The sequence below is a fragment of the Alnus glutinosa genome, chromosome 11, assembly GCF_958979055.1.
Source record: "Alnus glutinosa chromosome 11, dhAlnGlut1.1, whole genome shotgun sequence".
NCBI lineage: Eukaryota > Viridiplantae > Streptophyta > Magnoliopsida > Fagales > Betulaceae > Alnus > Alnus glutinosa.
The window spans coordinates 21,049,160-21,073,518 of NC_084896.1; the positions used below are offsets into that span (position 1 = coordinate 21,049,160).

General features: G+C 34.9%; 1 protein-coding gene across 4 annotated transcripts; it reads right to left on the reverse strand.

Annotated features, from left to right (window-relative positions):
- Positions 1–11,586: 11,586 nt before the first annotated feature.
- On the reverse strand, positions 11,587–24,225 carry LOC133882284 (MADS-box transcription factor 23-like). Of its 4 annotated transcripts, none has more exons than XM_062321411.1 (9): positions 24,112–24,225; positions 23,479–23,667; positions 19,333–19,411; positions 13,768–13,829; positions 12,616–12,715; positions 12,483–12,524; positions 12,309–12,392; positions 11,976–12,130; positions 11,587–11,876 (listed from the first exon to the last, which is right to left on the reverse strand). In XM_062321411.1, the coding sequence occupies exons 1-9, from the start codon at positions 24,174–24,176 to the stop codon at positions 11,861–11,863; spliced, it is 792 nt and encodes a 263-aa protein (XP_062177395.1). In that variant the 5' UTR covers positions 24,177–24,225; the 3' UTR covers positions 11,587–11,860. The 4 variants fall into 4 exon arrangements, with proteins under 4 accessions (XP_062177395.1, XP_062177397.1, XP_062177398.1 ...); XM_062321413.1 differs by lacking the exon at positions 24,112–24,225 and adding an exon at positions 23,950–24,063; XM_062321414.1 differs by lacking the exon at positions 24,112–24,225 and adding an exon at positions 23,950–23,953 and having other exon boundaries at positions 23,479–23,670.
- Positions 24,226–24,359: the final 134 nt, after the last annotated feature.

Consider the following 24,359-nt stretch of genomic DNA (forward strand, 5'->3'; position numbering starts at 1 on the left):
TCAATACCTTGATTAAGAGAACCAAAAACGGAAGTATTAGGACAACGGTTAAAATGGTACTTTAAGGATAAATATAGTAAACATATTTGTAGCATCATTTCACTAATCTAGTATTACTATATGATTGGAATTATGCAGTTAAAGAGAAAGACTTTTGGAGCAGAAACTAGTAAGTATCTCTATACTTACTGAGGACGAAGCTGGTTGATTTTCCTATAATATTATGTTTACTGTTTTATTTACTTGTTTGCGCATGTGATTTTGCATATTTTATTATTTCTAATAACCTGTCTAATAACAAGCTGTTGGATCAAGATCCACGGTGGGTATGCGAGGCTTCACATGAGTTCCAAGGTTCTCAGTGAATGAGGAGATACCTGAAAAGAATAATAAATACAAAACTGGTGTACCAAGGTCACCAGGGAAACCAAGGTTTCCAGGAGCCAAGGCTCCCAAAGATTATAATTAAAAGTTAAGTGAGGAAACCAAGGTTTCAAATAACACGTTAACCGTGCCAAGGCCAACAGAGTAGTGGAAAAAGGGAAATGCCCAAAACTCTATATTTAAGACTGTCATTGCTTTATGGTTACATTTATGTTCACTTTATGTCTATGACTCGCGATCATGGATTATATTTTGTATATACATGTGATTATTTGGCCATTGCATTATGTTGCATTTACTAAATAAATCAGCCCTCATATTATTATTGGAAACAGTGGACTTACTTTAGTCTTTATGTTGTTTTCTTCTCCTTGTATGGTACTTGTAATGGTTCAGGCTATGAAGAAGAAGAGGATTATCAGGACTATCCCGACACGTAGATGGTCCCTGGTTCAGTTTTGTAAGGCTGGAAAGCCTAAGTTTTGGGACTACCCTGTTATAGTCCATTAGCCTATCTTAAAACAATATTTATAATTCCCCAGTTATATATATATATACTTTGGCTTGTATAATTATTTAGCCCTGAGTGGCATGACTAGTATTGCTGTCTGTATAATTATGCTGACTGACTTATTTTATATATATTTGAGGTATTCTCAGTAGTAGCTCTGAAGTGTCAACCTATTTCCAATTTATATTATATTTATTCCGTTGCCAATAATTACCTCTGATAAATTAGTAATGTCTTGTGGAAATTCGAAAATTTTCACCTACGCTTTTTGCAAAAGCGGGGCGTTACATAGGCGTCCGGACGTGCTGCTGAAACGTCTGGACGGAGCAAGCTGGCATAGAAGCTTCTCGATACGATGTAGGTGTCCGGACAGAAGAAACACGTTGTCCGGACAGATGATGCTTGTTTGTCTGAAGTCCAAACGGAATGACACGTCGTCCGGACAGATTGAATTTGGTATGCACGTTCTTGCCTTATAGAGGACATCGTCCAGACGGGATCACACATCGTCTGGACGGTAGCAGCCGTCTTCCCATAACTGTGCCTTGAGGCAGAAACCCTAATGCTTGTCAAACCCTGAATGGCGTCCGGACGGTATAACCACGTCGTCCGGATGGATGCGCTGGAACACTGGGATTTTCTCGAACTCTGAAGAGCGTCTAGACGATTTTCCATTACGTCCGAACGGATGAAACCTTGAACTGTTCGAAGCTTCTAGACACTGATGGGCATCCGGACGGAAAGATCTCGTCGTCTGGACGGATGTTGCTGACTGATGAGCGTCCGGACGGAATACCACGTTATCCGGACAGCTGACAGGGAACCGAAATAAATCCTTGAAAACTTCACAGAATCTTCTCAAAGAACATAGCTGAAGAGTAGACTCTGGATAAAGCAGCATCCCTGTGAAAGCAGCAACATTACATAGAAGTGATTTTGTCCAACAGAATGTAGCCAACACAAAAACTAACAAAGCTCGTACGAAGCCTTCCATGTCTACATATGTCCTTTCGCATAGTAAACAACTTTCTCGAAGATTTGTCCCAACTTGCCATCATTGTGACAAAATTGTTCATACCCGACCTATCTGTTTCAAGTTGTAACCCCATGAGCATAAGAATGATAATCTTCATCTTAGGAATAATTATGAAAGGTTGTGCAATATGATGAGGGTTGCTTTGATTAGGTTAGATAAGTTGGACAAAAGTCACAAAATTGCATTTATTGTTAAGAAGGTTTGGGTAAGGAAGGTTGATACCATTCACTCTTTGAGGGGGAGTGGTAGTGGAGTCACCTAGATTTAGGTGGTCACATGGCATGCCAAGTATCATTGTTCTTGACTTTTTATATCCTAGAGCATGTCAGGTGTCATGCATTGCATCTTGCTAATCTTTTATTTTGCATATATATATATATATATATATATATATATTGGATTTTTTTTTTATCTCTTTGCATCTAATGTTTGATCATGGTTTAAGAGAACAAGAAGTAGGCCTAATTTTATTTCAAGGGTTATTCTAATGCTAACGATGCTGGTAATAAGGATGATAGAAAAAGCTCGTCGAGCGGCTGCTTTTCTGTTTGGGTTGTTTTTCAGGTGATATCAAACCTCTTAGGGGTAGCAGGTTTGAATTTCATAGACACACCTTTATTGCTTGTGGCATGTGGTAAACATGTCTTTTCACATGCTATGAATAATACTCCACTGTGTTCCTTAGTCTTAAAGCATGTCTTTTTGTTGGGTTTTTAATATTGGCAAATTCAATGCCAAAAGTTATTTGTTTTGTTCAAGAAAGGAAAAAGTCAAGTGAGAAGAATATTGCAAAATATTAATCAAGTAAAAGAAAGAGGCAAATAAAAAGAATTTTGCAGAATATTAATAAAGAAATGAAAGAGTTGAATAAGGAGTGTATTGCAGAATATCAATCAAGAAATGAAAGAGCTGTGATTCGGAAAATAGTCTACATAATTATTTGATCCTAAATTTCTGGATTTTCTTCAACATCTCTACACAGCCAAAAGTCGTGTCTGGACATGACTGGCAGTATGTTCATGTTCTCAAGCATATCCTGACACCGCCACCTAGAAATTCGTTCCTGACTTGTTTTAGGGTTTTCAGAGCCTATTTAAAACGGCTTCTAGGCAGTGTTTCTTTAAAAATTTATGTAGAGAATTCTATTTTGCTAAGAGAAGGTTTATTATGCATAAACGTTTATATGTATCTCTCTTAGAGTTGTTGTTTGTAATTGTTGTAACCGTTCAACCGTTGAAGTCTAACTGGAGAGGAGCTCTAGTTAAGGAAGTCAAAAAAAGAACCCTCTATAAGGGTTTGGGAGAGAGGTAGACAAGTAGGCGCTTGTTAGAATTCAAGAGAGTGACTACTGCAAAGGGTTGTGAGTACGAACTTCTTGTAGTTAGTTATTTCTTCTGATAATTGATTTCCTGAGTTTGGCTCCCCGGAATAGTTTTTCTCTTTGGTGCAAAGACTTTCCACTTCGTAACCAAATATCTATGTTAATTCTTTTTACTGCTTTACATATTTGCTTAATTGTTTGGTTGAGGTTATTAAGGAGTCTAAATTTATTTTCAATTGGTTTCAGAGGGGGTTCACTCCTTTTGGATTAGTTTCCTGAGTGTGATCCCAGACTCCTCTTATTATGTCTTTTCCACTAAATCATGTTCCCTTCTTTGATGGATCCAATTATGGCTATTGGAATATATGCACGCATGTGATTTTTTTTAAAATCAATAGACTCTTGACAAATTGTTGAAACTGGATGGACTCCACTAGAGACAACAATTGCTGAGTTGAATATTCCTCAAACACATGATCGTGTTGTGAATGACAAAGCCATGAATGCTATATGCCAAGCATTTTCACCATCAGAATTCTCAAGAATTTCTCATTGTGAAACTGCTAAGGAAGCACAAGAGATCCCAGAAACCACATATGAAGGTACTCAATTTGTAAAATTTGCAAAACTTTAAATGTTGGTTTCTCATTTTGAAGGAATTAAGATGTTGGAAGAAGAGTCTTTTAATGAGTTTTATACCAAGATAAGTTATTTGCAAAATTCTATGATTAATCTTGGAAAGAAAATTTCTGATGCAAAACTCATTAAAAATATTTTAAGATCTCTGCCTGAAAGATTTAGGATAAAAGTTACCACTATTAAGGAAAGTAAGGATCTTGATAATATGAGAATTGAAGAACTGGTTGGATCTCTCCAAACTTATGAATTTTCTTTGCCTCTCCTTAGGAAACATCATGGAGAAGGAAATATTCTAGAAACTTTACAGCTCAAAAAAGTCAGTTTTCCCTACAGACTATCCAGACGCTCAGTTGACACAATCTGAAAGCCCAAGTTAGAAACTCAGTGTCCGATAAGGGTCGAAACGCTACAGTGGACGGTGGAGTCAGTATCTCAAGGTCCGGATGGCCCAGCAGACGCTAAAGTCAGTAGCTCAAGATCCGGAAGAGGTTCGGACAGCCCAACAGACCTAAAGTCAGTAAGTTTCTGTTCACTTATGGTCTAGACAAATATGCAGTGACTGCAGACGGAGGAACTACTTTATGCAATCATCCGGACGCTACAATTTTTAGGTCCAGAGGCGCATCAGAGTTTTATGAAGTTTCAGTTATAGGTCCGGACGCCCAGAAGTAAGGTCCAGACGCTGCCTATGCAAATTCGAGTTTGAGTAGAATTAGGATTTCTGTAGCCTATTTAAAGAGGCTCATAGGCTGTGTTTTTGTAAGAATTCAGTATTGAATTCCAATGTGCTAAGAGATGGTGTTTATGCAGAGATTGTAATATTTGCTAGCTCTCTTAGAGTTATTGTATTTGATTTGATCAACTATTGAAGTCCTAAAAGAGTTCATTGAAGAACCCTTCAGGCATGCGATCTAGTTGGGAGGCGTTCACGTATAGGTACGTGTCAGAGTTAAAGGTACGACTACTGCATTGGGTTATATGAGTTCGACTGCTTTGTAACAAGCTATTTTTTTATGAATAGTAGATTTCCTGGGTTTGGCTGTCCCAGAGTGGTTTTTTTTCTTTGATACAAAGAGTTTCCACTTCGTCACGAAGATATCTGTGTTATTTATTTTCCTTATTTAATATGGTTGTTTACACACACACACATAGGAGTCTTTATTTTTCACATGTGTTTAATGAAAGTCTAAAAAGTGAAATATCTCAATGGGGTCTTCAGAAAATTAATTATGTTGATTTTCTTGGGATTGAAAATTTTCTGTCAAACTTTTCTAAAGAAAATCTTAACATTTGTTTTAGCATGTGGGAAGAAATTTTTATTTTTCATGGTCAAAAAAGAATTTTGATTTTATGGAGATTGAATTTATGACAAGCAATCAAGAGCTTGTGAAGAATATTTCATCTTAAGTCGGTGCAAGTAACTTCAGATCTTATATTCAGAGTCATGTTGTGATGGGTTGCAAGTTGTCTTTCTTCTGGTATCAGGTTAATTGCTTTGGTGTTGAGAAGTATAGAATGGAATGAATTAATTGGACATCTGAAAAGATCGAGGCAAAGATGATTCAAATTCGATGACGAATATTTTCCAACTTGATGAGACTGATGCAAGAGAAAATCAGGCATAAGATTTAAATATTTTTTCTTGAATAAGATCAGCCCAAAAATGGAAAGAATCATACAAAATATTTGAAAATTATTTTTAGAATAATATATTTTACTTTTTGTACAAGAATTTTACTTTATTTCCAAGTTTACGGTTATATTTTGTATTTTTATTTCTTTCATTTTCTCCAATTATTATGCTTGGAAAATACTCAAACTTTGCCTATATAAAGGCTTGTTTGTATTATTTTGGAATCAAGTTTTGAAGTATCAATTAAATTTTAAATCTTTCAAAATTATTTCTCTATTTGCTTATTTGTGGCAATTATGAGTTTTCTCTTTCCTATTTGTTATTTTCTCTCTTGAATTTCATTTTAGTTATGCCCTGCGTCAGTCTCTCTCTCAAACCAAAAAAGAAAAACGACTTCAACCTCTCTTGACTCGAAAGTAATAAATTTTAATATGATGATCAAATTGCATAAATAAAATTTGAAATCACTAGAATTAACGTATAAAACTTACGTACCATTGATCGGAAATTTATCTTTCAGACCCCAAAGTAGAGTATAAGGTTATAACATTGATTATGTAGATCGAGATTAGCCGCTGCATTGATTACCCTTATAAACAAGGGAAGTTTGTACACCCTTTGCGTGATGATTGAGATGCATGTTCCCAAGATCAAGAGAGGTCACCAATATTTTATATTCTATTCCCTACATGATTGTTTAGGTTGAGAACAAATCAAACGAACCATAAATTAATAATTGAAGTTTAATTTATTATCTCCACCCGAACCAATTAAGCATGGGCACGTGGCTAACGTATTGGCTGTCTTAGAGTGGATGCATTTGTGCCAATAATAGAAATGGTAGGATGTGATTCTCTCCCAAAATAAGGCACCGCCCGTCACCCACACGATGAGGAAAGAGAAAGTCTACTGTATAAGGTTCCGCTTAGGCCTTTGATTTAAAAATATGTAATTTTGAAATTACGGTTTGACCTTTAAAATTACGGTTTAACTTTTAAAATTGTACATTTCAAATCGCTTTTTTTTTTATTAAAAAAATACAATTCCAAACGATTGATATTCTGTGATTTAGTTAAAATTGTACTTTTTGTTTATGAAATTACAATTCAAAACGCACTCTAAACCCGCACGTGTCAACGTACACCTCATTATGAAGGTTTTTCTTGAAATTCTTCCCTTGCTTTCATTAATATATAATTCGAACAATTATTAACGAGCTAGCTCAGAAAGCAAATTAAGAGCTTTTTTACATTTTTGAAATCATCACAAAAATCCTTAGCGCTGGTAGGTTAGGAGACCATCGACCACGTACGGAATCCTTCAGGGCTTCCAATGTCGTTTCAATAACCCAGATCGATCCTACCAGTAGAATAAAATAGAATAGCCGCCCATTAAAGTTTTGAATTGGCCGACAATAGCGCGATCATGATCATTATAAGCTTTCAAAAAAAAAAAAAAATGTTGCATTGAGAAATAACATTGACACACGTCGTATGTTTCAACCATAAAGAGAACACGTAACTCTGTACTTGAAACATAGCAACCATAAAGAGAACACGTAACTCTAATACTACCTCTTTAACTTTGACCAACGCAGATGAATAAGAATTTCTAAAAGTAAATGTAAATTTTAATAAAATTGTACCAAAACAAACTATTTTCTTCTTTCCTGAATATATTTTAAAAAGAATAAAGGTTTCTAAGAGACTATGTAGTATTTGCATTTACATGTGTTGTCGAATGACTTTGTTACAAAAAAACAAAATTATTGCCTTGGACTGAGTAAAAATATCCTCCTTCAAAGTGATCGAAAAGCAAGATTATAAAATAAAAAAAGTATCTCTGGCTTAGTGAATTTTTAATTTAAGATGTGCCTCCATTCATATCACCAAATCCACAGTTCATAATTAGTTGTTTTAACATATAAATAATAAATATAAGTCGTAAGAATCTAATTATTTAATTAATTTGTTCTTGCTGATCATCTTCTACTCGGTGGTCCCTTTTTTATAAATTTAAACACCTATTTTTATTTTTATTTTGTTAAGTAAAAATCCTCCCTTAAAATAATAAAACCTATAGCCTATGCTAGGGTCTAGGTTGAGAACAAATCAAATCGACCAAAGGTAATAATTTAACTAAAATTTATCTGGTTTAATTAAACTAGCCCAAGCTGAATTGTGAACAAAGTATTTAAGACTTTCATTAATTCGACCAATTATTACGGAGCTCAAAAAGAAAAATAAAATAATTCGACCAGTAGATGTTCATTTCGTGCCAGAGACCCACCAAGTGGGGTTGGCAGTTGGGAAGCAGGCACAGAACCACTTGGTTACCATAAATAAGGATAATTTGAGGTTCCCATTTCCTTCCAAATCATAAAAACATCACTCAAAACAGAAAGAGCTTCTTCAGCTGGCCGGACACCCCCCCTCCACTTACATAACCCAAACAAGCTAGTAAGCTCTATAAAGGTCTATATAGTCTATATATCCATTAATTTCTATTTTCCAGACCTATTTTTGGATTATCTTGTGCTGATGCCATTTCGGCCTTTAATGTTGATTATATATATGTCTATCTATCTATTTATCTACACACAGAACATATATATATATATATATATATATATATATATATATATATATATATATATATATATATATATATATATATTATCCTCGATCTTCTTTTTCTCTCTTGACATCTTTGGGTGTTTAAGCAAATACGTGAGAAAAGTAAGGTTTTACACAGTTTTACTATAATTTTACGATCGAGTAACATGCGTTTGTGGATCTAGCTGAAAGGGATAATGGGGAGAGGAAAGATTGTCATAAAAAGCATGGGTCAATCGAGCTTTATGCGATCTAGGCCGTAGCTTAAAGCCGCAATTGAATAAGGTTCATAATTAATAATTATAAAACAAATATATAATTTTTTTTAAAAAAAAATTAAGGCTCAATTTTTATTTTATTGTTTTTTTTAAGGCTATAATACAGTAAAAAATAATAAAATACTTTTTAATTAAGGCCTCCACTATGGTGGCATGCGAACCACGCTAAAGGTGGCCGGGGGGTGGCTCGAAGTCCACCCCCACCTCTGGGATGGCTTGCGAACCACCCTAGATGGGGTCGGCGTGTTTGGCGCCATGTCTAGGGGGCACCCCCTTGATTTTTTTTTCCCTTTTTTTTAATAAAAAAAATATTTTTTTTTAAGTTATAATTTAAATTTTATATATTATATTTTTTAAATATTAAAATGTTTTTTATGAAGAGTGACACATGTCATCATTCTATTGATGATGATGTGGCACACTAACAGAATCCATCAAGTGTTTTGACAAAATTTGACTAGAGGGACAAAATTGTTATTTTTGCCTACTTCGAGGACATTTGAATTATTTTTTATACCACAAGAAGTGATTTGTAATTTAGGCCAACCAGAGAGACTAATTTTACATTTATCCCAAAAATTAATTTTTTAATTTTTATTAATTATTAATTTATTCATTTTAAAAAAAAAAAAGAGTGACGTGTGTCATCATTCTATAGGTGATAACACGTGGTACATTAATGGAATCCGCCAAGTGTTTTGACGAAATTTAACTGTAGAGACTTAACTGTTATTCTTTTATTTCACTACGAGCAATTTGTAATTATGGCCAATCACAAATAATGATTTTGTATTTGTCCATATATATATAATTTTTCTTTCTTTATTTTTTTTTTTAAACAAAAAAATAGTCATTTCTACTAATTAATAAATACAAAGGGTAATTTTGGTTTTTCAATCGCCAAAATAAGGGTATTTTCAAAATATTTTGGTCAAATCTAATGTCACATCCAAGATAACGGTCAAGATTGACGGAGGGAGCTAAATTAATAGATTGGCAGAATGAATGGTCAAATCATGACACTAAATGATTGTTAGTTGAGGGGCTTCAATAATATTTAACCCGAAAGAATATTTAAATAGGATAAAGAAAGAATAAAATATTGGATATAAGATATATTTTAAAAGTCATTATTTCAAATAGATCAAATAGCTTTTGATTAGCTGTTTTTTTATAAAAATATGACTAAGCCATTGAGGATGTTTCGGCTCAATAAAAAGGTGTTTCTAATCAATCAAGGATTCTCTAAATGTGATTTGTGCATTATACGGACAGCATAAAGAATTAAGAATAAGTTCCCATTTTTCCTCCCACATCTGGATCGATGTCCTTTTTTTTTTTTTTTTTTTTTGGGCTTAATAGCTAAAATAATATTTGTAGTCACTGTTTGTTTCAACGTAAAATATTTTATTTTTAAAATATTTTAGCTAAAATCATTTTTGAGGAAAATGATTTCAGTTGTAAACATTTTCTAGCGTTTCGCTCATACAAAAAAATCAACAAATATTTCTTATATTTTCATTCAATCATATTAGCGTATAAATCTCAACTTTTATTCACAACATAAAAATGTTAATATCAAACAACTAAAAAAATCAACCTAAAAATTATGTTTAATTATAGTATACACATATTGACTGAAAATGATGATTGTATATTTTCATATAATCTGAGGAATTGTGAGGAAGAGAGAGACGACAAAGAAGAGTAATAGAGGAAAAGAGTATGTGAGAATAGAAGGCCTTCGGTGGTGAGATTGAAATCCAATACAATTTCCTGCCCATATTGTTTGCACTTTGGGCATGCAATTGTGAGAGGGCCTTTGTGGGTTCCACTTGCCCAGGCAGGTACTCGAGCAGCCAGAGACCTACTCGGGTAGGTAGGCCTCATAAGGAGCCATCTCACAATTGCCTACCCGAGAATGTGGAGAGTGGCGGAAAATAATTTATGTAGATGAGAAGCATAAACCATTTTACGCCTCACGGAGGTTATCCTTGCTCAATTGAAATTATTCTTAGGTTGACCAATATTTTATGCATGGCCAAACTCTCAAAAATAGAAAAAACATTTTACGCCAAAACAAACAGGGCCTTAATGTAAGGTTTTCCTTTTGCTTGTCTATCATGGGATATGTCCCAATTATATTTGTATTTCTTGAGTTTTTTTTTTTTTTTTTTTTTTTTCAATCAATTCATTCTTATTATATATATATATAATAAGAAGAAATAGGACAATGATGCGAATATATGATGTTTATATATAGCTAGGTGATGACATATTAAGATTTGCTAGATCATGAAAAATATCATTATAATTGCCCTTTTGGTTGTTAAGGAAAAATTATTAAAATAAGATGGAAGTAAAGAAGTGGATATATATATCCCTTTGTAAAAGCTTGATTGGAAGCTTATTGTATATGATGGGTACAAGATTAGATATTATGTATGCTACAAGCTTGTTGTCTCGGTTTATACACAAGTCAAGCCAAACACCTTTTGCCCAGAGAATGTTGAGATATATTCAAGGTACTGTTGATTTTGGCATTTTGTACGAGAGGAATGTTGATGCAAATTAAATTGCTTGGATATTGTGATAGTGATTGGACCGGATGTGTTGATATGAAAAACACTTATGAATATGCTTTTTCCCTTGGTTCCAATGTATTTTCATGGGAATTTAAGAAGCAACAAACCGTGGCACAATCTTCCACCAAGGCCGAGTATATTTTTCGACATTATTGGCAACGTCACAAGCAATATGGCTAAGGAGAATTGTAGAATATGTTGGTGAGACCAAATAGTGGACATCTTCACCAAATCTCTTCCAAGAGATAAGTCTCAATAATTTAGAGAAATGTTGGGAGTCACACAACAAGGCATTCAGGAGATTGTTAAAACTGTAATGTCATGTAATGTTTTGTCTATATGGTAAAACTTATGTTCTTTTTGGCCTTTTTCTAGCATGTTATTTAGTTGGGTGTATGTTAGACAAGTGTAAGGTTGTGATATATGCTTAAGTGATATAAACATATAAAAGTAATTGGACAAGTCAAAAAATTAATTAGGAAGAGATTAATGTTCAACCCCCTTTTTTTATTCCTTATTTTACAAAAACTCAAATTAGTCCACAACTAAAAAATCAAATCTTGCATGAAAGTTTCAATCTCTTCTTCATAAACCAAAGATTAGTTGAATCTACAACTAACAAGCAGGTGAAACACATGACACTTTATTGTATAAATTAACATAGAAAGGATGATCTTAGACAAATTTTTAAGTTTTCCTCATAGAAAATTGCATATCAAATCCAAATTTTACTATGGTGAATGTATTTTACCAATAGCTGAAATATTAGACCTCATTGGTAGAAGCTTAATTTTCCATTGTAGCAAGTTGTTGATGGGATAATGATGGACAGTCATCCCCAGTTGTTGACCAACTTCATTATTGCAATTGTAGTCTGTTACAGAAGTTGATGAGATATTAATAGGATTAGTTTAAATGGATGAATCAGCACACAATAAAGTTGTATAGTATATCAATAATTTGAAAAAGATACCCCAATTTTGGTCCTTTTGCTTGTGCTTCATTATGTTGAGATTGAGGTTGGCTTAGCTGGAGATGGATGGCTGCATGAATGTCATATCCATTGTTGATAGTTTGTAGAGGATGTGAACTTCTTCTTGCTTCATTTACTTCTCTTTCTTTGTAGACCTGAGAGCCAAAGCTATTGTCCAGGCTTAGCCACAAGAAAACCTCTATCCTTCTCCAGTTGCAAGATGATTACAAGGGACTTATGACTCAAGTTCTTATATGAACATAAAAAAGGGAATGTTGACAAATGGAATAGATTTTTTTTTTCTTAACATATCCACAAGTTTATTTCAAATACCTTATTTTGCAGCTCTGCCTTTTCTTTATGAAATATGTCTACCTTTTTATGCAAATCAAGGTTTTCTTGATGGGTAAGGTTTCCCTGCAATGAAGTTCATGAAAGTTTTGTGATGAAGATCGAATGAGTCCCAAATGAAAAGCTAGAGAAATTGAGCCAATCCTCTAGCTATACCTTCTGGTTTAGTTCTTTTATTTCTTCAATGAAAATTTGTTCCTGCAAGAGAAAAAGGAAAAATTTAAGGGTTCATGCATGTGTTGTACATAGGTGGGATCTCGAAATTTGACTAGGTGTAAGGAGTTCATACCTTTCTCATACGGATACCCTTCAAACTCATTTCGAGTACGTTTTCAAAATATTGTAGATCTTTGATACTCAAACCAGAAAGTTCCTGGCCCATTAGATGTCTGCGTATATCACACCAGATAGATTTGTAGTACTTAAAGGATTTGATATGTTTCCTTAAAATTGATATCAAAATGCCATATTTGTGCATCATTATGCATCATCCATCATGCATTACAGTAAATGTGCCTTGTGGTGTAAAAATAAGTATTTTGGCAGTAATGCAACCAGTAAAAAGGCCTTATGAGAATTGAATGATATGTGGATTTAGCTGGACTATAGTGTCACAAGCCACTTTTAGTCTTGTAAGCTACCAAAACTATTTCAAGGTTCGATCTCTCTACGTGATCCAAAAGCTATTGCTAGCTGTAGACTTTTATCATGTCAAGTTTAGATCCATGGTTTTAAGTTATGGCCTCCCTTCATGTAAGAAAAAAGTTTCCAGGCACATAAAAGCATGCACACGACATATATCGACAATTCACTAATATCTATTGTTTTGGTCCATATATATTAAATGAATGTCTTTCACTAAGCTTTATTTTACGTTTGTACTCCTATTAGAAGACATTGTCACCAGTTTTATTTCTCAACTTAATGTATGTGCCAGTTATACTATTTGTATTAAACCATAACCACGCAGGAACTAGCTTTTTCTTTTTCCTCATTTGTTTTTTTGTTTTTTGTTTTTTGTTTTGTTTTTGTTTTTGTTTTTTGAGTGGGGGGTGGTTTCTCCTAAAAGGAAAGAGATATGACTGAAGTTGTAGACAACTAGGGGAGGGCAAAAGCAAATGCGGGGTTGAGATCCTTAAGGACATGAGATGATAGGTTGTTTATTTTCAGATGTGGTCCTCGATAGAACGAAATGAATGAGAAGGGTAGGTGCAATTGGTCTTTATGTAGTTGTCATAGTTGATGTCATTAGGCTTTCTAGGGTTGAATTGAATGAGCCATAGTTCTCGTGGTTGGATGTCAAAATGATATACATGATTACCTGACCAATAAGAAGGATGGTAGAATCATTGGCTTTTAAGTAAGGAATTCTTGAAATTTCAATTTCAGTCTTGTATGTATACATTATTTAAGATCATTATAAAGTATTCAATGATTATACCTGTTGCATTCTTGCACATATTGCAGTTGCTGCCTCAAGCTTGTTGCTTCCCTTTGCCAAAACTAGAAAGTATAAAAGATAAAAGACAAAAGGTTAGAACTATACACCATAATATAAGATAGGCAAGATTGATATGACTAAATTAAATTAGATCACTCATCAAGGTTGCAAAATAAAAACTAATTCAATTTGGATGGATGTATTTCCTGAACTGTGGTATTGTTACGGTCCACACTCCTATTGGAGAAGGAATTCCTAAGGAAATAGAAGATGTGGCTCAAAGTTCCTTTGGAGTTGGGATTGAAGAACAAAACACGAATTAAGGAAGTCATAGTGGAATCATGGTTGAAGATAAAAATGGCCGCTTAGAGTTGATGGGAATTAAAGAAGAGTCTTGCTCATAAAGAAAGAATGACTCTTAGTAGGAGGAGTCTTGCTTATAAAGCAGGCCCTTCATAGAAGAATAAGGGACTTCATGTCCCAGTAGACGTAGGACTATATTTATCGTGTGTTTCAATTCATTCTTAATTTTATAACGTATTCCATCTATAGAAGGAGGAAAGTGATTAATAAAATTATGAAAAGTTTATTATTTAGTTCTTGAAGTTGATTGGGAGGTTAGGAATCTTGAATACCCTATTTATCTGTCACCATAAGTAAATTCAAGAAACTAGACCTTGCAGCTTTGTCTGTTTCCAAACACAAAACAAGTTCTCAAACACAAGCCAATAACAAGTTGATATCGGAATTAACCACCACATCTAGTATGGAATCAAAGGGGCCGGCTTGCGGCTTTATGGTCGTGTCACATAAGGGGAGACCTATAAGCTGGATTAGAATGTCTTGGTACTATGTATGGGCATAGTTTTAAATCATTGAATACTGATAGATGAGTGAATCCGACAAAAGAGAAATGGCTACAATTGGGTTAGTGTCGATAGAATGGACTGCAGTGGACGTCAGCTATGGAGAGTGGTGGTATATTATGATACTAAGTGTCTCACATAACTTAAGTACAATCTTAATCATGTGTATATAAAATCTTGGGCACTCTCCCATTGGAAGTTGGTTTTAAAGGGTGAGTTATACCTGAAGTTTGCATTAGGTACAACAAAAAATTTATTGACATACGATCGATGTTATTTTCCAAATAGAATTTAAATTAAATCAATATATTTTCTTTTGTTCTCATTATACTTTTATAGTTGAATATCATGCTCCTTGTCCATAAGGTACTACTCAAAACTTGTTGTCCTTTTTTAATATTGTGAAGTGTTGAGACCATTAGATTTTATGTGCGTAATTAAAGACTTGTGATTGCAGTTCATATTTTCCATCCTACATTAAAATGCTCCATGAAGAATCCATACCAATAATCTTTTCACAAATCGGTTTGTTGTTATTCTTGGGCAACTTATACTTTAGCAACTTCATTCAGTTTCTACTTTAAACTTCTTTAAGTGTTGTCTATTGAAAATATTGGGTTTAATATTCGAATTGGTACATCCTAGTGTCAAAAAATGGGTAAATTGGATTGTAACCGATAGTAGTTGAGATAGAGTTGAGTTTGGTTGGTTTAAAATGTGATTCAGACATGCACTTTATGAAGACAACTCAACTCAACTCAACTCATATATGTTTGACCCACGCTTGAGCATACAAGTTTGGAGGTTAACCCATTCATAACCCAAAACTTTGCTTGACCCTTGCGTGATAGTCGCTCAAGCGAGTTTTCGATAATTTAATTTTTTTCAGCTCTGATTCTCTCTTTACACTACTTTTGAGATAAGGGAGAGGTAATCCTGAAAACCTTATAGAGAAAGCCTAGTTTCTTCTTGAGCCTAAACCTTTATTCTTACTTCTTTCATTGTTTCCAAACCATTATAAAATCCTAAATCCCTTTTAGATTGTTGGGGACTGGTTGGTGAGTTCATCTGAGCCAAATTTGAAGAGATCGAACAAGTGCATTCGTGGAAAGTCATTCTAGAAGAAGGTCAGAGTTTTGAAGCCGCTTTGGAGCCAAAAACAAGTGTGTGACTTATACAATTACAAGCCTAGCTTTGAGTCTACAAAGGTTTTGTAAGTTAAACAGGTTGCAAAATTTTCTTCTATATATAGTAGAATTTGTTGGTGGTCAACTATCCCTGGAGTGAGATTTTTGTTGACTAAGTGAAAAGCTTCTTCAATCTCTGCATGTGTCACTTATGGGATTACAAGCCTAGCTTTGAGTTTATAAAGGTTTTGTGAGTATTTAAAGAGTTTGCAAACTTTTCTTTTATAGTGGAATTTGTTGGTGGTGATTGCCCTCAAAGTGGTATTTTTTTTGAAGAATTTTTTTAAAAAATTTTCACTTCATCAACAAAAACCATATGTATTGTCATTTATTTACTGCAATTATTTTTGGACTTTTGTTGATTGATAACCCATGAAAAATAAATCACTCTTACTTTGGGTAGCATAATGCAATGTCAACGGACTATTGTAGATATTTCATTGGTTTTAAATTGGGGTGTACGTTGCGAATAATAATTGTAGCTATATAAAATTTTAGTATGATTGTGTGGTTGCGAAGAATAATTGTAGCTATATAAAATTTTAGTATGATTGTGTGGGGGCTATTGTGTCGTACAACTATGTTAAGAGTAGAATCTGTTAACATCCCCTACTCTATTACCATCTAGGCAATGAAATTGTAGGGGTATAGAAGTGTTGGAAAAATAATCAGCTCTGAAGCTACGTGGTCCCCATGCAGAGTCGGAGGTTCGACCCACAGGACCGACCTCGGCTTGGTCACCTCGGCCAGAACACCTCGAATGTTTGTCACAACCTTATACGAAGAAATCAACTCAGTGCTTGAGTACCTCGGACTATGACATATCTCGGTAGATTGATCACCTCAGACAAAAAGACTCCACAAGGCGCGGAATGTACCAAGATCTCCTAGTCTGGATGGAACGAACACGTCTCGGACATTTCCACCTCGGAGAATTGGTCGGGGTATGATGAAATCGCCTTGAAGCTATCTTCTCAGATTCAACAAGTAAGTGTTAGAAGGCCGTTAGAACTTTATATCCAAGATTCGTGGGCATAGAATCCTGTCTTGGGATTTCTGATAAGATTCCAATCCCAAGATTCTCGGAATTGACCCTTATCCCAACATTAATGGGATAAGGTACCTATCAATGTGGAATTCATATGAAGAGGTAGAGAATATTGTCCAACTTATACTCGATTCAAATTCTATAGAGATAAGGTTGAAATCTACACAATCCAGGACTCAGACTCCTAGTCCAACTGTGCTTGAAGAACTCCAGTAAGTCTTTAACTATGATCCTACAAATAAGAATACTATACCAGGTATTTAGATATATTGTCTAAGCTCTGAGATTTTGGATTCACTACAGAAAGTCACAAGTTTGAACTGACTTAGGCATCGGAGTGGTGTAGTCGACACCCCCTTCTAGCTAGTTGTTTATTGTTTTTGCAGGATTGAGGAAAGTAATCTGTGGAAGACAAAAGACGAATCACAGGTTGACACGTCACCATACCGGAAACTGTATCAACAAAAAGGTAATGAAAAAGGAAAATGATAGATTTACAACATCACCACAACAACTGCACAACACCCCCTCACATGGGGTGTGGCTCAGTGTGTGGGGTCCACTCCCATGTGAGGGGTGTTGTGCAGTTGTTGTGGTGGTGTTGTGTAGGAATCAAATCCCAATGAAAAATCCTTCAAATTGTCGAAAGGTGATCCGACTGAGGGGCAATACAGTTTCTAAAAGAGAGGTAGGATAAGTCATTTTGTGGAGAATGTTGTAGGCAAATTGATTCGAACTCGAATAATATATAGAAAGAAGAATAGTTGGAAAAGACTTTAAAAGCCTAAACACGTTGTTTAGTAAAACAAAAAACATAATCATTCAATCATTTATTTTTATAATACAAATTTTACTACACAGAGTTGACATATATATACCATATAGATTACTGGGGCCTTTGGATGGAGGTGGAATCCTAAAAGCATACCTTAGCTTGTTCGTTTGCACTTTAGTGGAGGTAATCCACACTCCTACCCTCCCTGATAAAACCAATGAATCTCATACAGATCAAGCTTTATCGTAAATCATGGGATCGGAGAAGATATGCTTTGGTTTAGGAAGATATTATCTCTAGAATATTTCCTCAAGTTACCGTTGTATGCCTTGAGTTAAGAAGTTACCGTTGTGGCATTTGGCTTATAGAAACTTACCATATGTTGGAGATGTTACCGTTGTGGCTCTTGACTTAGGAAAATGTTAAATTTACAACACCAACACAACAACCACACAACAACCCCTCACATGAGGGTGGACCCCACACATGAGGGTGTTGTGTATGAATCAAATCCCTATTGGAAATCTTGGCGGACCCACTGGTGCACTATTATGGACTTCATCCGTTGTAGTTTTGCCTTCTACAATATAGCATGTCATACAGGACATGCTTTCCTTTTGTGTGTTTTTTTATTCAATTTATGGATCAAGTAACGGCTGGAGTACCTTATGTTTTTTAGAAGCTCTTTCTCAATCCTAAACCAATTGCTCTTATTTTTTTAATGGTATCAGAACCACAGATTTCTTGCAATGATGGGTGATGATGGGTGTTTCCCTCCTATTGTTGTCTACATGTTTGGCAATTAGTTGTCACACATGAGAGAGCGTGTTAAAGTGTCCCACATCGTTAAGATTTCTTAATTTTACCTGGACACTTTATAAGTCATGGTGTCCCCTCCTTTCTCGATACGTCTTTTAAGAGTGTCAATGGGCCTATAGATGTATGAGATTCATTGGTTTTATCACTCCCAAATCCCGTTTGTTGGGAATGTGAATTCCCTTCTAGAGATCGAGGATGAAATCCATATTCAATTCCCTTGGCTTGGAAATGTAGTCTTTTTTTTTAAAAAAAAAAAAACAACAAGAATGCCCATTCCATACCTTTCTGACTTTATATGCATTTTTTATTGGATATGTACACAATCATTTTGTGGTTAAATAGTGTTTTTCACTTTTATAAAGGGTTTTTGGAATTTAATATACATGTGGAAAAATAGAGAGAGAAACTATTCTTGGCATGTGCTAACAAAAAAAATGCCTAGCTATGACAAGATCAGGAAGCAACTTTGTGAGAAGAACATTAATAACTAAACATATTTGATTTAAAATAAAATATTGTTATGCGAAGAATAATTGCGTTTAAATATCTGATACAAATATTTGAAGAAGGCCAGGTACTAACGGATAAGAAAACAAAAAGAAAAGGGGACAATACTTGAGCATTCAAAATACCGATGAAATATATCCAGACTTTCAATTTGATCCAGTATTTTATTGAAGCTATTCACCTGATCGATCAATTCATGTATGTGAGTTCATCACCACGGCTTTCTCATATCTTTTGTCAGAGATGAACAATAATAAAACGAATATTATATTGTGTATATTTTATAATTAACATTTGGCAAATAAGGAAGCAAGACCGATGTAAATGAAAAGATAATGCCAACAAAGGTTCTTGAATGTTTACCTTAACTTGCGAAGCAGGATCCAGCAGCCGATGGTGTTCCTCTTTTACGTTGTTGTATCGTTCAATAACAGATTTCATGCTGATAATACACGTAGTCATGAGATCATCAACATCAGTAACTTAGCACACGTAGTCATATATATATATATATAGAAGTAATTTAAAGAAAACATTAGCTGAAAAAGAGAAAGTAGTTGTAGATATAAATCAAGCATCAAAATGAATTTTAAAAGGAAAAAGTATCGCTCTTGTATTTGAGCAATGATGTTAATTTCATCTTCTTCGATCTTATTTTGAATTTAAAACCTAATAATACGCCCTGTCTTGTAAAAATTGTACACTAATCAAAAGCAAGAGTTTTTAAAAGTATCCTTCTTGTATTTGAACAATGATGTTAATGCTTTTTACTTGCTTGCTTTGTATATATGCATGGGACCGTACGCTTTTCTCAGATCAATCACGTACCCTTGTCCCTTGTAGTCAGTCAAACCTGGAGCTTGGTTAGAATTTCCTTAACAAGAAGAGTGAAGATGAAGCTTCTAACTAAATCTCCATATCCGATCGTCTATTCTCAATGAAGAGCATTTTAGTCACCACCCAAAATGCTTCTGGCGTGATTGATTCATGGCTATCTCTTCTTTGCTGGAGGCTCAAACTTTTATCTTCAGTTCTGTATATATAGCTTTCAAATCTATTGGTCTCAAATTTTCGTCTTACCTAACAAGGTGGTTAGATCAATATTGGAGCAAAAATTTAATTGTTTTTTATGGAATGGTACGTGTAGCAGTGATATCTGTTCTGAAAAAACTAAGGTATCATGGGATTTGATGTGTTTAGAAGAGGGAAGGTGGGTAGGGGTTAAAAAGGCTAGAGGATTAATTAGAATAATGCTACTGTCCATTTGGACTCTTGGCATCCAGATGGACCAGATGGTATTCTTTATGATGAGTATGCATGGTTATCGACAGGACGGAGGAATGGGTTATCGACAGGACGGAGGAATGGGGGGTTGGTATAAGTCATGGACCCCGTAAATTCTTTGAAAAAAGAAAAAAAGAAAAAAAGGGGAAAATATAATTTACATTCTTAAAGTTGGGCTACTTTTTCACTTTGTTTCAAATGTTTAAAAAATTTGCAATGTAGCCTAAAAAAGTTTCCAAAATTCTCAATATTGTAACCACTCCGTTAGTCATTTCCGTCTTCTATGACGGAAAATTACTCACGTACGCTACACATGCATTTTTTGGTACAAAAATCACAATTACCCCATATATACGTGTTAATTCTCAAAATGCCATTGTTTTTCTTTTTCTTTTTCTTTAAAAAAAAAAAAGAATAAAAAAAAGGAGGTGGCCGACTGGCCCATTTGGGGGTCGCCGATCCACCCCCATTTGGTAGGAATGGGGCTTGGGGGTTGCCTGAGCCATCCCCCATGTGGTTGCTGAAACCACTCCCATGCTCACCACCCTTATTTCGGCCAGATGGAGGTGGATCAACCACCCCCCATGCGTCGTGGTGGTGGCCGAGCGACCCTTTTTGGCCCATGGGGTGGTTACGACCACTTTTTTTTAAAAAAAAAAGAATTTAGGTCTTTTCAATAATTTCAATTAATAAAGATGAAAATCACTAATACATTGGTCACATTGAAATTTTTTGAAACTTTGTTGTGGCATATTGTAACTTTTTAAACATTTGAGGCAAAAGTGAAAAAGTGGTAAAACTTTGGAGGGTAAATCGTATTTTCCACCAAAAAAAAAAAATTAGTCTACTAGCTCCTAACAACAAAATGTTTTGGCCCTTGGCCCCTAACCATAATAATTTATGACTCCGTCCCTGGTTATCAAGTTATATATATATATATATAAGAATGGGATTGGTTGCCTTCTAGGTTCGAAAGTTTGGTTAATGTCCAAATTAATTAAGCTATCCATGATAAAGAAGGAAGTACTGATATTCCTATATATATATATATATATATATATAAAAAGGGTTAGCTTCAAAATCAAACAAGTATAGAAACTTGGGAAGCAATAAGGGTAAAGCAACCAAGGGTTGATTGGTGCCGGTAGCGGAACTAGGATTTGAGATAAGGGGACGAAACTAAAAAATAACGGTCTTTGAGGATAAAAAAATTTAATTTTAGGGGGTCGAATTCATAAAATATATATATATATATATAATTTAATAAATTTTTTTAAAAAAATTGGGGGGACTTCTATCCCCCAATCCCGTAGTTCCGCCCTTGGATTGGTCATTGGTGGAAGTTTATTTGGTTTTCAATGGCAATCCAAAAGCATGCAGTTACTATGGCTGGCAGTAAAGAACGGTATTTCTATTGATTGTTGAAATGCATGGGGTGCCAAAGGAAATGTCAAATGGTTTTTCTTTTGAATGCCATGACCACCTATTATTTTGTGGTGGTTTTAGTAGAAGGGTATGGAGGGCAGTAATGCAGACGTGCATTCAGGCAAGTATACCTACTGATTGGGAGGATATTTGAAGGAAAAGTATAAGAGAATGGCAAGGAAATAGCTTGAAAGATGTGGTGTGTAAATTGGCTTGGGGCTCTGCAGTATATAGTATATGGAGGCATAGAAATGATGTTAAATATGGAAATAAAATGAATGCAAAAGAAAAAATGTTGCAGAAAGTATGCTGGGAGGTTAGAACCAGAATTATTGGGGAAGGGTGAATTGAAGGAGAATGAAGAGAATGTGGCCATTTGTAATAGTTGGGGTATATCTTCAACTATTCTAGTTTAAAAAATGGCAGGTTGTGGAAGCAGAAGAGTTTCCTATAGTTTTGGAAATGCTGACGGATTCCCTGCTGGTGCTGGTTTTCTGGTGCATGATAGACTTCATATAGCAGTTGAAGGTTTGTTGTTTGACTTGAGTCTAGCATATTTACTGGAGATGATTGTAAGAGCCCTTTTTGCATTTGATGCCTGATAGTTTGATTGGTTCCTGTTTTGTTGCTGTTGGGGAGTTATGTAGCAGATGAAGGTTTGCAGGTCCACTTGAGTGTTCAACATATTTTGTTTGAGGTTTTTAGTTGATTGTAAGAGTCTCATTAATGGTTTTCTGGTTTTGGTTGCTGTAGTATGCTTCTTCTTCTTTTCTTTTTCCTTTTTTACTTCTTTTTTTCTTTTTCTTTTTTATTAGGACCGAAAATCTATTAAAGGCAGGGCATTTCGTATACCCACCCTTAAGAGGTAAACTTGAGGCCCATATTTTGCGCTCCTCTCTACATGGACCAAATTGAATAGTGGGCTTCGCCTGGAGGCTGACTCAAAAAGACGGATTTCAACTTATTGCTAACTCGAACTTGGGAATGAATAACCCCAAATAACCCTTTTAACCATTGAGCCAACCCCTAGGGCTTATGGTGTTTGTTATAGGTATAATAACATTTGAACAGCTATAATAAAAAAAGATAGTCTGCTTGTTATATCTGCTGCTGTTTTGAGTGTGTAGATAATTGGTAAGGGTTCTGTTGTAGAGTGGATTTGTTGTTTGTAAAGTGTTTTGAACATATAGCTGCTTTCTTGTAGGCAGTTGGTTGAGTCAGGATGCTTGTTGCATCTAGTGTTCTAGCTAATTTGCTGGAATGCGTTCTGATGGTTAAAAGAAATTCATTCATAATTGAAAATAATAATAAATAAAGGAAGCTTCTGACGCCATCCCTAACCCACTCCAACAACCCTCTATCTCTATCATTATTTGTCATTGCCAATAGTGAGGCGATGATAAAAACTGGCGGGGTACTCGATCATTGACTTACCATTAAGACGGCGGTTGACGATGTTAGAAGTGTCAACAATATTTTATATCACTATATATATAGTAGTGCTGCAATACGTACAGAATGTAACCTAGCTATATCCTATTTACAATAAATTTCACCAACGGAATCAGCTAAAAGCTGCGGGAAAAGCATGTAATATAGCAAACTAAAAAAATATAACCTATATCGATCCTATTTTTTTTCGATGAATAAGCTGCTTTTATTTCACCATATATATTAGTACTGCAATACAGAATGTAACCTAGATCCAATATACAATACAAACCTTAATATAACCGAGTAAAAAATGCATTCTTTTGGATGCAGGAGAGAGACAGAGAGACAGAGAGACAGAGAGTATACCTAGAGCTGGCAAAATCGTAGAGCCTGCCGGTGCTGGAGAAGACAATAAGTCCAACTTCTGCATCGCAAAGGATGGAAAGCTCACGGGCCTTCTTGAGCAACCCATTTCTTCGCTTGGAGAAAGTCACTTGCCTGCTAGTCGAGTTGTCAATCCTTTTGATGACAATCTTTCCTCTCCCCATTTTCTTTCTGCTAGATCCACAAATACTTGTTAGTCGTAAAATTATAGTAAAACTGTGGAACAACTTATTTGCTTAAACAAAGATGTCGAAAGAAAAAATGAGAGGATATATATATATATATATATATAGACCTAAAAACAGAAGAACAATAGCAATAGCAACGAAACGGTGCAACTAAAAGCAGAAGAACATTAAAGTATGAAATGGGATCAGCACAAGATAATCCAAAAATAGGTGTAGAAAATGGAAATTAATGCATGGGGATAGATATTCTATCTATAGAGCTTACTTGTTTGAGATATGTAAGAGGGGGGGACTAGGGGTGGGAACCAGAGAAGAAGCTGTTTCTGTTTTGAGTGATGTTTTTCAGGGACGCAAAGTCTTTCTGATTTGGAAGGAAATGGAAACCTCAAAGCATCCTTATTTAAGGTAATTAACATGGAGCACTTACAAAAAAAGAAAAAACCCAAGTGGTCCTGTGCTTCCCAACTCCCAACCCCACTTGGTGGGTCTCATGACGGAAGCCACTCTCTCCGGAACGAAATGAACGTCTGCTGTCGTTTTGTCGTTAATCTTCCTTCTTTATTTTATTTTGCTTTCTGACCTCCTTAATAATTGGTCGAATTAATGAAAGTTAGGGCCAGAATTTCAATAAAAAGTTCAAGTGGCAAACTTAAATAGTACTGATTTGTTCAATCA

Coding starts and splice junctions, on each gene's coding strand:
- LOC133882284 (XM_062321411.1), bottom strand. CDS start 24,176: ATGAGACCCACCAAGTGGGGTTGGGAGTTGGGAAGCACAGGACCACTT. Junction 19,412..23,478: donor TACGATTTTGCCAGCTCTAG/GTATACTCTCTG, acceptor GTGTATTATCAG/CATGAAATCTGTTATTGAAC. Junction 13,830..19,332: donor ATCCTGCTTCGCAAGTTAAG/GTAAACATTCAA, acceptor TATACTTTCTAG/TTTTGGCAAAGGGAAGCAAC.